This window comes from Notechis scutatus, chromosome 7 (assembly GCF_049901735.1).
Source record: "Notechis scutatus isolate UNSWTSFEM ecotype Mainland chromosome 7, rNotScu1.2, whole genome shotgun sequence".
NCBI lineage: Eukaryota > Metazoa > Chordata > Lepidosauria > Squamata > Elapidae > Notechis > Notechis scutatus.
The window spans coordinates 22,102,312-22,117,662 of record NC_142015.1 but is presented as its reverse complement, the minus strand read 5'-3'; the positions used below and the strand labels follow the sequence as shown (position 1 = coordinate 22,117,662).

General features: G+C 43.0%; 1 protein-coding gene across 1 annotated transcript in view; it reads left to right on the top strand.

The window, feature by feature from the left end:
• IGSF9B (immunoglobulin superfamily member 9B) overlaps window positions 1-14,226 on the top strand; it is a 92,473-nt gene extending 78,247 nt beyond the window's left edge. Inside the window, exons 19-20 of the mRNA XM_087969822.1 lie at window positions 11,898-12,004; window positions 12,888-14,226. Coding sequence (XP_087825948.1) covers window positions 11,898-12,004; window positions 12,888-13,111 — 331 coding nt within the window. The 3' untranslated portion in view covers window positions 13,112-14,226. The remainder of the gene's footprint in view (window positions 1-11,897; window positions 12,005-12,887) is intronic.
• Window positions 14,227-15,351: the final 1,125 nt, after the last annotated feature.

Sequence of the window (15,351 nt, the reverse complement as noted above, 5' to 3'; positions counted from 1 at the left end):
ATTGGGAAAAATGGACCTCATGGATCCAAGGTTACACCAAAGTCCGTTACCAGGAAAATATCACTTTCTGATACTGTCTACCTCCAGATTGATGAATTTCAGGATTCTCTGCAAAGCCATCTTAGCTGAGGAGGTTCTGGAGGCTGAAGTCCACACATCAGCACCCAAGGCATGGAAGTCTTCCCTAATGCAAGGGTGGAGAATACAAGACCTTCTAGATCTTGTTGGGTTTTGGCCTCTTATTAGTCCCAGTCTCACTAGTCAGGAAGAAAGGGTACTATTGTCCAATGATATCTGAAGGATAGAGCAGGGGTCTTCAAACTTGACAGCTTTAAGACTTGTGGCCTTCAAGTCCCACAATTCCTCCTCTAGTCATGTTAGCTCAGGAATTCTGGGAGTTGAAGTCCACAAGTCTTAAACTTGCCAAGTTTGAAGACCCTTGATTAGAGTTTCCTTGCCCCTTGTCTGCACCATGAACAATATATTTGTTTTCAGGTCCCTTTAGTGATGATGGCTCCCCACAGGGAATCATGGGAATTGTAGTTAATTTTTTGGAAGCTCTGAACTAGACAGGGACTCCACACTGGTGGCTTCACAAATGAAGTTTCAAATGGGCTTTCCTTAGAGGGCGGAGGGCAATTTGCCATCTTCAATGATGGCCTCAGATCCTCTTTCATGATGTCAGCCATTTTTCTCCTGATGGAACTACAATTCCCAGGATCCTTTGGGAAGAAGAGTTGGAACTGACCTGAGGGAACTTGGCAGTGAGGGACCCAATCCGTAGCATTGAGAAGTCCTTCGTACTAGATTCCCCTGTTGCATTGATGATGAAGCTTTCTACACTTTTAGTTCTCCTTTCTTCCTCCCCCTTACTTTCTCCAGCAATGTTTGTTCGTTTGTCTCTTGGTTTATTTTTTTCCTCCCTCGCTTTTCCTTTGATTTTTTTTGCCCCCTCCCCTTTTGACTTGCTGATGTCTTGTGGAGTTTGGCTCCGTGCGGATGTTGATAACTGCTTTGTTTTTGATTAATCTCAGCTATCTGGGCAGTGTTGTCGAGACAAGCCACTCCTCAGCTCAATAGGTAAGGGTGATTAATGTCTGGAAGAATGGTGATGGGTTTTGGGGATTCTGTTGGGGTGAGGGGTCTGGGATGGGACGTGAGAGGGGCTCCCCCTCCCCAATAACATTTATTTATTTATTTATTTATTTGGTTATTATTATTATTATTATTTTTAAATCCTTTTCTTTTCCTTTAAAGGGGAATAAGGCATTTCAAAAACTAGGACAAACTATCGCACTCACAATCCTTTGTGGCTTTGGGGTTTCCCCCGTTCTGCAGGATGTCCCTCCCTCTCTTTGGTTCAAGCCAATTGGCAGAGCAGGGGTGACCACATCTTTTGAGGTAAATAGAAACTTGAATCTATGAGGACTACGCAGGGACTCTTAAAGTCAACACTTCTTGCTTTGGCTTTCAAAGACATGAAACAGGACTCTACTTCAGTCTGAACTGAAGCTTTTTGGATGAGAAGCAAAACATTTTTCAAGAATACAAACCGACAAACCAAGAAAGTCCTGTTGTCTTTTTTGGAAAAAACACCTTTTGGGAAGACCCTATTTTGTTTTTTCTGTTTAGACTCCCAAAATGGCCAATGAAAACCATCGATTTGTGAGGCACTAAAAAACATTTTAGTGGGCCTTGGATGAAATGCTACACCACCAGCCTTTCATGATAGAACGTGAAAGGAGGCTAAAACATATGATGAACGGTTGCAGAAACTGGGCACGACTAGTCTAGTGAAGAGAAGGACATAATAGGGGAGACATAATAGCAGTATTCCAATATTTGAGGGGCTGCCGCAGAGAGGAGAAAGGGGTCAAGCTATTTTCCAAAGCACCCAAAGGCCAAACAAGGAATAATGGATGGAAACTCATCAAGGAGAGATTCAACTTTGAGAGAAACTTTCTGACAGTGAGAGCAATCAATGGAACAGAAGTTGCCTTCAGAAGTTGTGGGAGCTTCATCGCTGGAAGCTTTCAAGAAGACACTGGACTGCCATCTGTCAGAAATGGAGTAGGGTCTCCTGCTGGGGGGGAGGAAGGTTTGGATTAGATGATCTACAAGGTCCCTTCCAACTTCGTTATTCCCTTAACATAGAATAATAGGGTTGGGAGGGACCTTGGAGGTGTTCTAGTCCCTGACTATGGCGGGAGAGCCTAAACCATTCCAGGTGGCTGTCCAGTCTCTTCTTGAAAACCTCCAGCGATGTTTTGACTGCCCAGTTCTTCTGTCCAAGACTGAAATATTGCAAGTGGTAAAACAGAGTACTTTATAACATTGATCCATGCTTTTAAACAAGGGACGAAAAGTAGCTTGTGTTTCATTCTTTATCCATTATGGTTTGTTTTAAGAGGTCCCATTAAAGCACACAGCCACCCCTCAGACTAAATTGTTCTTTTATGAGGGGGCTCTGTAAAGTTGTCAAGGGCTGCAGGCATTGTGGATGGTTTATAACCAGGCTAGTAAAAAAAAAAAAATCTTTTTAGTCTTCCTTTCCTTGGCCCTTGTTTTATGCCGCCATAAAACCAGGAAGCACAAGAGAGCTTATACAATTTATGTCAAAGCTTCAATTCCTCTGCCAGAGAGGGACACAAAGAAATCTTTTCTTTCTTTCTTTTTTGGCCGTATGGGATATAAAGCAAGTTGGGCAGCCTTTTGAAAGATTGACTGGATTTCTGGATGTCTCTATTTAGGATTTTTTTTTTAAAAAAGCCGCCTTTTCCCCCCAAACATTTTGATCATGTGATCACGGGGATGCTACCAAAGTCGTTAAGGGTGAACAATGGCTGCAAGTGCACTTTTTTCAGAACCGATGTAACTTTGAACGGACACTAAATAAACTGCTGTAAGCCGAGGACTAACTGCACTTGCCTGCCTCTCAGTCTGACGAGGAGCTTGGCTGAAACTGCCCAGGCACTTTCAAAAAAAAAAGTCAATATTTTAGCAAGCATCCCTACGGCCAGAAAGTTGTCATTTCTTCAAGCGGGGGTGTCAAACTCAAGGCCCAGGGGCCCAGATCCATCCTGTAGGGTGCTTAGATCTGGCACGTGGGGCTGCCCTGGAAAGCGAAGGACCAGCCCGTGGTGCCTCTGCCCGCGAAAACGGAGCTCGGGAGGGTTGCGTGCAGAGGGTTGCAGGAGGCCGCCCCAGCTGAAAAACGGAGCTCGCCAGTCCTTTTTCAGTGGCAGAGCATGACATGAGTGATGTCAAGCTGGCCGTACCCATTCCGGTGCCCCTGAAGTGAAAGACAACCCTGAGGTAGCCCTCAATAAAATCAAGTTCGACACCCCTGCAGGGCTGGGCCGCTGGGGGTTCGCAGGGAGAGGCCCTAGCTAAGATTCTGTGCAGTTTGGAGAACCCCCAAATCCCACTCCTGGCTGGCCCCGCCCATCCCTGCCCTCCCCACCCAGGAGTCCCCACGCGGCCTGTATTAGATGTAGGTAAGTGCAGGGTGCATGCACAGAGGTTCAGGTAGGGTGAAAATCAGGAAGGCCAGAAATGTGCCCGTTTCCGGCTTCCAGAGAGTCTCCGGAGCCCAGAGAGGCTGTTTTCGCCCTCCCAGAGGCTCGAGAAAAGCCTCCGGAGCCCGGGGAGGGTGAAAACGCCCCCCCTCCCTGCCATGGTACAGGAGGCCAACTAGGCCACGCCCACCATGGCCACGCCCACCCAGCAGCCAGGCAGAGAACACTTTGCTAAAAAAAAATTTGAAGCCCACCTCTGCAACTTTGTCTTAAAGGTTTCAGCCACACTTCTCAGAAAGCAGAATTTGGGGTGGGTGGGGGGTCAGTTCCATGTTTTGTTTTGTTTTTGCAAAGCTTCCCCCCAAATCTCCCCTTGCTGCCAGCATGCACTAAACCAAAGCTGGGCTTCTCTGCTGCCCACGCATCAAAACCCCAAAGCCACAAAGGAAGTTGGTGGATATCCCTGGATTGCTCACCCTCTGATCTCTCTCTCTCGTTCTCTCTCTCTCTTCCTGCGTATTTGTCTCTGAACCAGGATGGCCCTTCAACTCCTAGCCTTAAAGCATCCAAAATGGTGCTGTTAAGACCTTGTATGTGCCCTGATCCCTTGTCACTCCGGTGTATTTCTTTGGAGTATAAGGATCTTTGTCTGTCTGTCTTTCTTTCTCTCTCTTTTGTTTTTGGAAGTAACCAGTTTTCCCCTTTAAAGGCTGTCTCTGTTATCAGGCCTCTGCATGCCTTTCACCCTTGCTCTGGCTTGGAAAAAATTGTCAGTTTTCTCGTCTGAGTGCTTCGTTCTTTCTTCTCTCTCTTTATATATATATATATATATACTTCATTTGTGATTCCCCTTCCTTTATTCCGTTTTGCCCTCGTTCTGTTTCTCCTTCCTCTCTCTCTCTCTCTTTTTTTCTCATGCCATGGTGAGTCTTCCTTCCTCCTCTCCCTCCTCTCTTCTTCTTCCACCTCTCCATCTCTCTCTTCTGCCAGCATGGTGAAAATCCATCCTGTAGGCCAGGTTGTGCTGATGCCGCAAAGTCGGGCGAAGGGATGCCTTACTTGGGGACATGCTCTGCTCTTCCCTTGGCTTGTCCTTCTCTCATTGCCCTGCTGGTGCTGGTTGTGGTGGAGCTGGAACGGCAGTAGCAAAACGCTTTGTGGTGTGTATGTGTGTGTGTGTGTGTGTGTGTGTGTGTGTATGTCTGGGGTGGAGCGGGTTCCCCCTCACTCTTTCCTTTAGCAACTCTCATTAGTCCAGCTTGCCCATTGCTATGCAACCGATTATTGCTGCTTCCTGGCGATTGAGGTGGCTGGCAGACCTTTTTTGGGGGCGGGTCTCTGCGCATTTTCCATGGGGTTCACCTATTTGAGGCAGTAACGTTGGAAAAGTTGTCCTTATCAAAGTTAATGCCACACAGGTTTTCCGTCTGCAACCGAAACGCTCTTTGGAGGTCAAAGAGTGTGCAGCTTCTCGCCATTCCTTCCAGCTTCTTCTGGCTTGAAAAGAAAATACATGGCTGGTTCCTACAAAAATAATAATAATAATGTCTGGTCTCTACAATAGGTTTAATCTAGTAATGGAGGGTTGTTTTTTTTTCCAATTTGGGGAGGGGGGATCAGCACAAAAATTGTGCACAACGGACTAACGGAATAGCAGGATTTCCGAACAAGGCTACATCTCGGAAGAACTAACCAAGCTTAGTCCAATTGTTGTTGCTTTATCTGGTTCAGTGTTTGGATTTATATAGTAGTTATCTCTTTTGCAAATGAGCAGAATCTTTTATTTCAGCATGGTTCAAGACCGCTGTGCCAGAAAGAAGAAGAAGAAGAAGCTAGTCATACTTCCTTTTCTGGGTGTGTGTGTGTGTGTGTTTTCGTCCCCTGTGCCCAAGCTTTGCTGGCGAAGAGTCACAGAAATGGGGTGAGGGTTACATAGCAGAAAATAGCTTTAACAGAATAACAGTTGGAAGGGTCCTTGGAGGTCTTCTAGCTCAACCACCCTGCATAAACAGGAGATCCTGTACTAGGGGTGTCAAACTTAAGGCCTGGGGATCTGGCCTGCGGGGTGCTTAGATCTGGCCCATGGGGCTCCTCTAGAAACAGAAGGACCGGCCCATGGTGCCTCTGGCAGTGAAAATGGAGCTTGGGGCTCCTTTTTCACTGGCAGAGGGCTGCAGGAGGTTGTCATGCCCAAAAATGGGGCCCAGGGGGGCGCACATGGCCCACCCAAGCTCTGTTTTCAATGGCAGGGGACTGCAGGAGGCCATTGTAGCCAAAAATGGAGATCGGGAGCCCCTTTCTGCTGGCAAAGCACTCGGGCCATCACACATGCCCCTGACACAAGTGATGTCAAACTGGCCATGCCCACCATGGCCCCCAAGGTTAAACACAACCAGCGGTGGGCTGCTACCGGTTTGCACCAGTTCGGGTGAACTGGATGTTAATTTTACATCTGGTTCGTTGAACTGATACTTGCAACAACTGGCTGGCCTTACCCTCCCTACCTGCCTCCCAGGAGTCTCCACGTGGCCCATTTTGATCCCAGGTAAGTGCAGAGCCCACGCAGAGCCTCGGGGAGGGCAAAAAACATGTCTCCCAGAGGCTCCAGAAACTCCAGGGAGCAATTTTCGCCCTCCCAGAAGCTTGAGGAAAGCCTCTGGAGCCCGGGGAGGGTGAGAAAATGTCCCCCCCTTGGGCGTGGTGCAGGAGGCTGACTAGGCCACGCCCACCATGGCCATGGCCGTCCACCAACCAAACAGGGAAACGGTTGCTAAATTTTTTGAAGCCCAACCCTGAACACAACCCTGATGCAGCCCCTCACTGAAATCGAGTTTGACACCCCTGGCCTATACTACTCTTCCAGATGTTTCCAAGTATCATTTCTAAAAGTCCCGCCAGTTTAGCTAAGGGTGAAAAACCATGAATGGAATCCTAACTCTGGATGATTCTGGACTGCATATTTTAATTCTCAGGTGATGAGTAACAGCCAGGTCCACCAAAGTGTTTCCCAGGAAGAATTTGGTCATTCTTTAAGACGTAACAACACGTGGTGCAGTTCTTGCAAATTTTTGCAACCAGAGTACCATCATCCACTAAGAAATCAAAGCTAATGAGTGTAGGTCCCAAAGGTGCTTTTCCAAACAGCAATTAGCTTTTTTCCCCCTTGAAAATGGTTTGCTTCTTCAGTTCAAGCTTGTTGGATAAGAAGAGAAACACTTTCAAGACAAAAAAAAAAACACCAAGAAAGTCCAGTTGCCTTTTGGGAAAGCATTTTTAGGACAACCATGACCTGGATGATTGAGAATCTCTATAAATAATGACTTTAGGGTGTAGACATGACAGCTGGTGTGTGGGTAACATTTCCTTGCTAATGTTATACTAGACAAGTTGGTGCGATATTTTATATAAAGGACAGAAATCTTAAATTGTATAAACAGAACTTCTGTGTCTAGTTTCCTGTCTAACCTCAACTGTTAGAGAGCCACAGAAATTACTGTCGCCTTCAAGTTCTCGTGTGATTTTTCAATAGCATTTGATAGAAGATGTTGGAAACAAAAATTGTGTTCTACAAAGCTTTTATTTTTTTAAATTTCCCCCAGAAAGACATTTCTTACATGTGTCCAGTCTCAATTTTAATTGCATCATGGTAATTCAGCTTCCCTTTTTTCCCCCTCTTCTCTTGACAAACATGTTTAATTTCAGCAGATTTTTGAGAGCGTTTCAACATTGTAATGCCTTTTATATTTTCATTGATCAGGACATTTTCCTGGAGATATATAGTATATCTTTTTGGTATGTATTTCAGAAAGCAACTTCAAACAAAATTTATAGTCACTATAACACAAGAACCACGTACCCATTGTGAAATGGGTAAGAAAATTTTGCCCTTTGTAAAGTATGATTGATCTGTTTGGAAATCAGTGTCCTGCAAAAATAATTTACTTATTGGTGGGATAAATATCTTGATGTACAGTTTCTTTCTTTCTTTTCTTTTCCAGAGAAGCAATTGTGCTAATTGTAATGATGGAAAAAGCTTTGCATTCCCTCATCCAAGGCATAGATTAATCAATTAACTGTATTAATGAAGGGGAGGGCTGCTTTAAACCCAAATCTCTTTTTCCTCCAAATAGGATTTTACTCATGTGATTTATGTGCTGTATGTATGCATAATTCAGGAGTTCATTCATTGCATATGAGGTCCACTCACAGAGATATCTGTTAAATGGAAGATTCACTGTTTTTATTCTGAAATGTTTTTTATATAGTTAACAGAATAACAGAGTTGGAGAGACCTTGGAAGTCTTCTAATCCAACTCCTTGCTAAAGCGAGAGACCTGATACCATTTCAGACAAATAATTATCCAATCTCTTATTAAAAACTTCCAGTGTTGGAGCATTCACAACTTCTGGAGGCAAGTTGTTCCACAGATTAATTGTTCTCACTGTCAGGAAATTACTTCTTAGTTCTAAGTTGTTTTCTCCTTGATTAGTTTCCATCCATTGCTTCTAGTCTTGCTTTCAGGTGCTTTGGAGAATAGCCTGACCCTCTCTTCTTTGTAAGCTATCATATCACTCCTGGTCCTTCTTTTCATTAAGTGAAACATACCCGATTCCTGCAACCATTCTTCGTATATTTTAGCCTCCCATCCCATAATCATCTTCGTTGTGCTTCTCTTCACTCTTTCTAGAGTCTCAACATTTTTTTTTTAATATCGTGGCAAACCAAAACTGCACGCAAATTCTGACCCATAGTTTTATTTTGTTTGGGAACTATACAGCAATAGCCTGAACATATTGCAAAACTCATTTGTATTTGAATTTCCACTGGAAGATCGACTTTAAGTCGATAGGTTTCAGGGTGATGCTATTTGATTGGACACGGTGCCCTGTGCAAAAGAGATATCTGATAGGCACTCTTATTTAATTCCTTTTATTTCGAGTACTCATTCTTTCCTCTAAAATATGAGGCATTCAAATCTGAAAAAGGTAGTACCTTTTTGAAGCCTTCTTTTTAATTAGTGGCTTGGTTGATGTTAAGAAAGGGCAGGTAATACATCCGCTTTCAGTTCCTTTTATCATCTCCTGGGCAAAAGCAGTTTTCTTGATTGTTTGATCGATTGTTTCACAGTGAACAGGAAGACATCCTTGAATTTTTCAAACATCTTTGCAGAATCAAGAGAGCTACAAAATTGAATTAAATCTCTTTTCTGCTCTCATCTCACTCTTGATAGCTGGCTCTCTTATGCCATCTCTTAGAAAATGTCAGTTATTAATTTCTCTCTCCTGTTGATCTTGATTGTAGTATTATTCAAGTAGCTCAGGGCTTTTTTTTTTTTCAAGCTAAATGCAGAATTTTACTTGTCTTCCATCCTATTCATTTCAGTCTGCTGCTCAAGCCTAACTTTTTGAATCTTCTGTTTTTCATCCAGAGGTGCTTTGTCTCATTTGCAAAGAATTTCCTGATTTCTTCAAAACTTCCTAACTTCCCACCTTCATTCTAGTTGTTGATAAAAATGTTGGACAGCACTGGACCCAGGGAAGAATCTTCTGGTGTTTCATTTGATATTTGTCTGTAAACCAGGGGTGTCCAATCTTGGCAATTTTAAGACCTATGGATTTCAACTCCCAGAATTCCCCAGCCAGCCATGCTGGGGAAATTAAAGTCCACACGCTTTAAAGCTGCCAAAGTTTCACATCTCTGCTTTAAGCTGATCTGTAGCCACAACTGAGCAGTTTTTGAGGGTAGTCATTCAGCCAACTATGAGTTCATCTAATAGTAATATCATTTAGCATATATTTATCATTTTAAAAAAAAATCATGAGGAATTCTGCTGAGGCCCAGTTTTAGTGTGTCAATGGCACCCCCCGTTCTACTAAATTAGTAAATGGCATAAGAGGAAAGAAAATTGAGCAGTGGCCTAGAGGTAGAACTTTTGCCTCACAATCAGGAGGCTGTGAGTTCAATCCTGGGTAGCAGCAGTTATTTCTCTCTCTGGGCACAATGAATATATATCTGCTGTGCACTCTGCATTGGTGACAGGAAGGGCATCCGGCCAGTAAACATTCAGCTCCATTCAACTCCCCTGACTCCACCCTGATGCAAGGGATTACGGGGTCATTAAAATATTTTTAAAAAGGAAAGAAAATTAGTTTGGACAATTAGAAGGTTTGTTTGGACAATTAATGAACAAGTATCCAAGTTAATTGCAGCATGCCTATTCAAGCACAGTACAGTGGTAGGTTGGCATGCAAGTACAACTGCTTTGAAATTTATTGAATTTGGTACTCAATGCATTTTGACTCATCGTTTGTTTGGTACTCAACGCATAAGCTAAGCACTTGACAGTGTTGGCTGCCTTGCAACTTACTACATTGTTCTCTTGTGGGAAAAAAATGTTTGATTCTCATCGTTTTTGGCACTTATCACACCTCCCAGAATCAATTGAGTACTGAAGTACCACTGTACTTACTGCTTGTAATCTGATCAAGGATCTTACTCCATGTAGACATTGAGATAACAGGTCTGAAATTTCCGATCTTCTCATTTGTTCCTTTTTTGAAGATAGCAATAGCACTTAGACTTTTACACCACTTCACAGTGCTTTACAGCTAAGTGGTTTACAAAGTCAGCATATTACCCCCAACAATCTGGATCCTCATTTTACCCGACCTTGGAAGGATGAAAGGATGAGTCAACCTCAAGCCGGTTGAGACTCAAACTGCCAAACTGCTGTCAGCCTGCGGTCAGCAGAATTAGTTGCGGTACTGCATTCTCACCACTGCGCCACCGCCACTCTGGAAAATCACATGCTCTCCTCTGATATTTTGGGACATCAACTATCTTCCAGGAAATCTCAGAGATTTAAAATTTAAGAATCCATTTATACATAAGATCTACTCTCTTTTCTTAAACCCGGGGGATGGTGTTGGGAAAAATGCATTGGATAAATTTCTTCTTTGGCTAACTCTGGTTTTATTGCAATTGGAAGTACATTTATTCCATCTTTGTGATGTAATGTAGTGAGGAGGTGGATCCCCAAGAGAAAGAGGGTGTATTTCAAAGGAGTAAGAGACAACTCAGACCAGATATTAGTGTGAGAGAAAGAGGGTGAAGACAACCTCTCCCTAATAGTTCCCAGGGGTATATTGTAGACACAAATAATAGAGTCCTCAGTCCGGCAAGATTTTGTCTATAGGTGTGAAACAATAAAGAACTCAGCTTGGAAGAATTACCACAAACCATAATTGTTAGTGTCATTCTTGGTTTTGGACCAACTTTCTCCACCTTTTTTCAGCTCATCAAACCCTGGCCTAAAGGCTGGGTAAAACAGCAACCACACTATGGCTGAGGAACATGGGCTTATGTAAACAATAGATTGTGCGCAAATTGAGAAACTAAAGAAACGTACATCTTGTTTTGTAATGCAGAAGAGAATGGTTGAATTCCACAGCTGCAGATGGACAGGGCTGCTGCTGCGGTTTCTAGATAAATTGTGTTGTAGCTACATTGATCCAGTGCTGTTGTCCTATGGCAAACCCATCAGCTGGGCCTTAAGTTGTGGTTGCCCCTAAATGGGATTGAAGTGTGAGAAAATGCAGTTGTTTGTAGGCACACTTTACTGCATAAACTACACTTGTCTGGAGGATCTACTGTTTGCAACTTAATCTTTGAAGGCAACTATGTGTTATTGTGAATGCATCTGTTCTTGGTAGACTTCTAAAAATCTCTTGCAACCCCTACGTGGATTTTTCTGAAAGATTTTCACTCTTGCAACTAGCAAAAACACACAAAAAAAAGTGCCTTAAAGCAGCCTAGAAACTGCCACTTTAACCTCCCTTTTCTTCTTCTTCTTCTTCTTCTTCTTCCTCCTCTTCCTCTGTTTAACACTGCAGATAGTTCAGGCCCAGACCCTCAGCCTGAATGTGGCTTTTGTTTCCTTCCTTTTGTTTTAACCGCAATTCAGCCATTTTTCCAAGAGGTTGACTCTGTTCCCACAAACGATAGACCCAAGTGCCCTTTCCATAACCTTTTGCCTGGCTTGATCTAAGTCGTTCTGAGGATAAGAACAGGAAAATGGAAGGTTGCCAGCTTAAAGGAAGGGCTGCGTTGGATGGGGGTTGTCTTGGAATGCAGGGCTGATGATGCAAGGGAGGAAACAAATAAAAACAACCCAGGAGGTAAGATGCTACATTGACCTCCGGCAGAGAACATGATAGGGTGGATTTGGCATCCACCCTGCTATGATTGTCACCATCTTTTCCTTCCCTGTGGCAGACCAGGTGGAGGTTGAAATGCCCTCTTTGCCATCAGAGAGACCCTCCCTCAAGAGAGAATAGGGCAGGGGGCCACTGATGGCGCTTTCTGCTTTGTCTTTCTAGAAGACGTCCATCACCAACCCGGAACGCGGCCGCACCTGAGAGGCTCGAAGCTCTGAAATACCAACGGATTAAGAAGCCAAAAAAGTCGAAATCCAAAAAACAAAGCAGTGAGTGCGAGGAACACCAGATTCGCTCCCCCTGCCTCTCCCGCTGCCCCTTCCCCACCTGGCACAATGCTCATTGAAGTCAATGACTTGTAATGGGAATTGCTTCGGTCGCTCGATGGGGCCTGAACGTGGCTACGTGGTTTTGGGTCTAACCCAGAATAGAGATTGTTGGGTGACCCTCTAGCTTGGTTCTTCAGAACTGAAACAATCTCCTTTGAGTTTTGCCTCATTCCTTTGGCTACCCTTCTGCATCCTGGGTGCCTTGTAGATGCGTAGACCTCAGGGCCCAGATCTCTTAGCAAAAGAGCCCTGCTGGCTGGAGCATTTGATGAGGTGGTCCATCTGTTCAGCAATTGTTGGCTGGGGAAAACTGTCTTAAACCAAAACTAGCTTCTAGATTTCCTAACCTCAGTCCCTACAGCCAGTATTTCCCAGGGTGGGGGGCTTTCTGTCTTTAAAACCACCCTCTCATGCACACTTCTCATAGTCCATCCTCCCTTTGACCCCCTGCTCCTCAATAACTTTTCCTGGTTCCTCCTCTTTTAAATTATTATTTCTTTGTTACTTGATTATGTCTTTAAGGCTTATCCATCTTGCTGCAATTGCTAGAGCTGCTTCCCCCCCCACCGTGTTGGTATGAGTGTGAAAATCATCCTCACCTTCACCAAGATCACCTCCATACCTTCCTGGTTGACGTTCCTACAGCTCAAGCTTTTCATACCTGCACCTTGGTGATACCTTAGGTTGTGTGTGTGTGTTGATTTATGGTGATGACGGCCTGCTTTTTGTTGGCTTAAAGAGAGGACTTCAAAGACTTAAGTGTCCTCTCGTAATACTGGTGCCGGAGATTAACCAACTCCTTCCTCTTTGCTTTCTTCTCCAGATGGTTCTGCCTCCCAGGTTCAACAACATCCTAACTCTCAGGTACTGTGGCCTGACGAAGCGGTCTGTCTACGGAAAAAGAAGAGACACTCTCGCCAGGATCCCTTTGCCCGCCTTTCCGCCCTGAAGGATGACCTCTGTCACCGGCAGGTTCCTGAAGACCAGACAGCCATTCTGAACAACGTGGACCATGACGATTCTAGTGGGCATGCCACCTTACTTTAGAATAACACCAGCCAGGGGGAAGAGAGGGAAATAAGGAGAAGAAAAGTTGTAGATTTCTCTGTGGTCAAATGCGTCGAAGGAGAAATTGAAGCACAGGTTGGTGTGGCTTAGGCCTTCAGGATCCACTGATCAGCGACACGGGATGTGATGATCTGTGAGAAGATAAAATCCAGGGTGAAGTTCTTTGACCTTTGTGAGGAGCAAGTTACATCTGCTGCATAGTCTTCTACTATAATGTAATCCATGAGGAGAGGAGGTATCCTATGTAAACCGGTGGAAAGGCAAAAAGCAAATATTTCAGTTTGACCCTCCTCATCCTCTTTCCAAACTTTCTCTGGATCTCTCTCAGAGTTGGGAAATGAAGAGCTAGAAGCTCTTTGGTAAGAACTGGGCAGCCACCTGCTCTCTGCTGTAGCTTCAGCTTGTATACTCTCTGGAAGGGGAATACGATTGATCGAATTGTACAAACCTGGTTCTCCCAATATTATTTATTCATATATATGAGACATTTCTGTTTTCGTATATATGAAAAAGAAACCATAGAAGCAAGAGACGGTGTGCATTTACGTAGTGTTCATTTAGAATTCACTAGAGAAAGAAAACATGGTATTAGTTGAGCAAGTTGGTTGGCAAAACTACCGAGATTTTGAGCTGAGATATATGAGGGTTATGACCTGTTAATTTTTATTTACTAGTGTGTTATTAGAAATTATCCAAACACACCAAGGGGAAAACAAAAATATTCTGCTTGTTTCAACTGTCATACCTCTTTGATGTCTGAATATTCTAAGTGAAAAATACAACATATTGTTGACTTTCTTATCTGTTGGGTGAAGACCTAGGATGAGAGTATGCCTTGTATTTTGCACAGTTCAATCATTTATGGAGACTTTCTTAATTTACACTGGGGGGATGGGGACAAAACGTGTAGGACATTTTATTTTATAACAGACTAAATAGGAAAATAGCAGTTTGTTTGTTTGTTTGTTTGTCTCAATGGCCAGGAAAATTGACAACCCAAATTGTACTTTCTGGCAAAATTTAGGTTTAGATGGGGTTCTTTTAAGATGCTAATTTTGCTATGCTTGTATCTGTACTGTAGTACACCTTTTTTTTTTTAAACAAAAAAGCTAGATTTTCACTATAAAGCATTATTGCATTAGCTCTGCTGAAATACGGAGGTTTTAAAACTCTTCTGACTATGTTTAAGCAAGGATTTCTCCCATTTCAGTCTTTCTTTTCCTGACCACATAATAAAATACACATAGTGTATTCATCTACAAGAACAACAGAATGAGGAGGCTGAGCCCAGATTAGCAGAGAGGGCTAGAAAATTAAAGGACAATATTTGGACATCTTTCTTGATGATGTAAATTGTCTGCAGAGAATTAGCTCAATGGAGAGGGAAGTTAGAACTACTTTTAAAACTTGCAAAGGATTTCTGCTTTTAAAAAAAATTGAAAGGATTCCTATTTGCAGTCTAAAAGAACTACATCCTGTAGCCTTCAGATGTTACCAGATGACTTGCTGTGAGTATAGACTTGAGCAAAATGGGAAAAAAAAGATGAGCAAAAATGCAGCAGAAAAAAGAGTTTGGAAAATAATCTAATTTTCCAAGATTGAATACAGAAATTCTTTCAAGTAGCAGCTAGTAAAACCAAATTCCCTATATCTTTCTACTACTATGCCTCTTCCTTCTGATATTGATTTTGGTTGTGTTTCTCTCCTTCCTCATCATGGTCTTAAGGCAGGTCCTTATTATGCTTCCTTTTATTAATGTTATTCTAGAAGTAAATATTTAGAGACTACGATGGTGAAAATTTGAATTTTGCAAACATCATAGGATGTTTCCCTACATTGACACCAAACTAGTTTAGTTGGGTTTATCAGGTAGGATTATTCAGAGAATCAAGTGACGGATGGAGAGGAGGATTAGAAATATTACTGTCAATTTCTTTGAAAACTGTCAGGAGCAACACATAGTGAACCCCAGAAATGTCCCCATATTTGCTTCTTAACCATGATAAACTCAGCACATGGGGCAAGGAGAACTGTGCTTGGTTTTGTAGATTACATATTGTTGCTTGGGGCCATCTAACAAGATGATTATATAAATACGGTATAAGAGTGCATAGATTGTTTCTATAGCTTTAAACATACCTAACCAGATCTTCTAGCTTTTTATTAAATTTATTTTGAAGTGTTCCTTGTATGTAATATTTAGATTTGCTTCTTGGGCA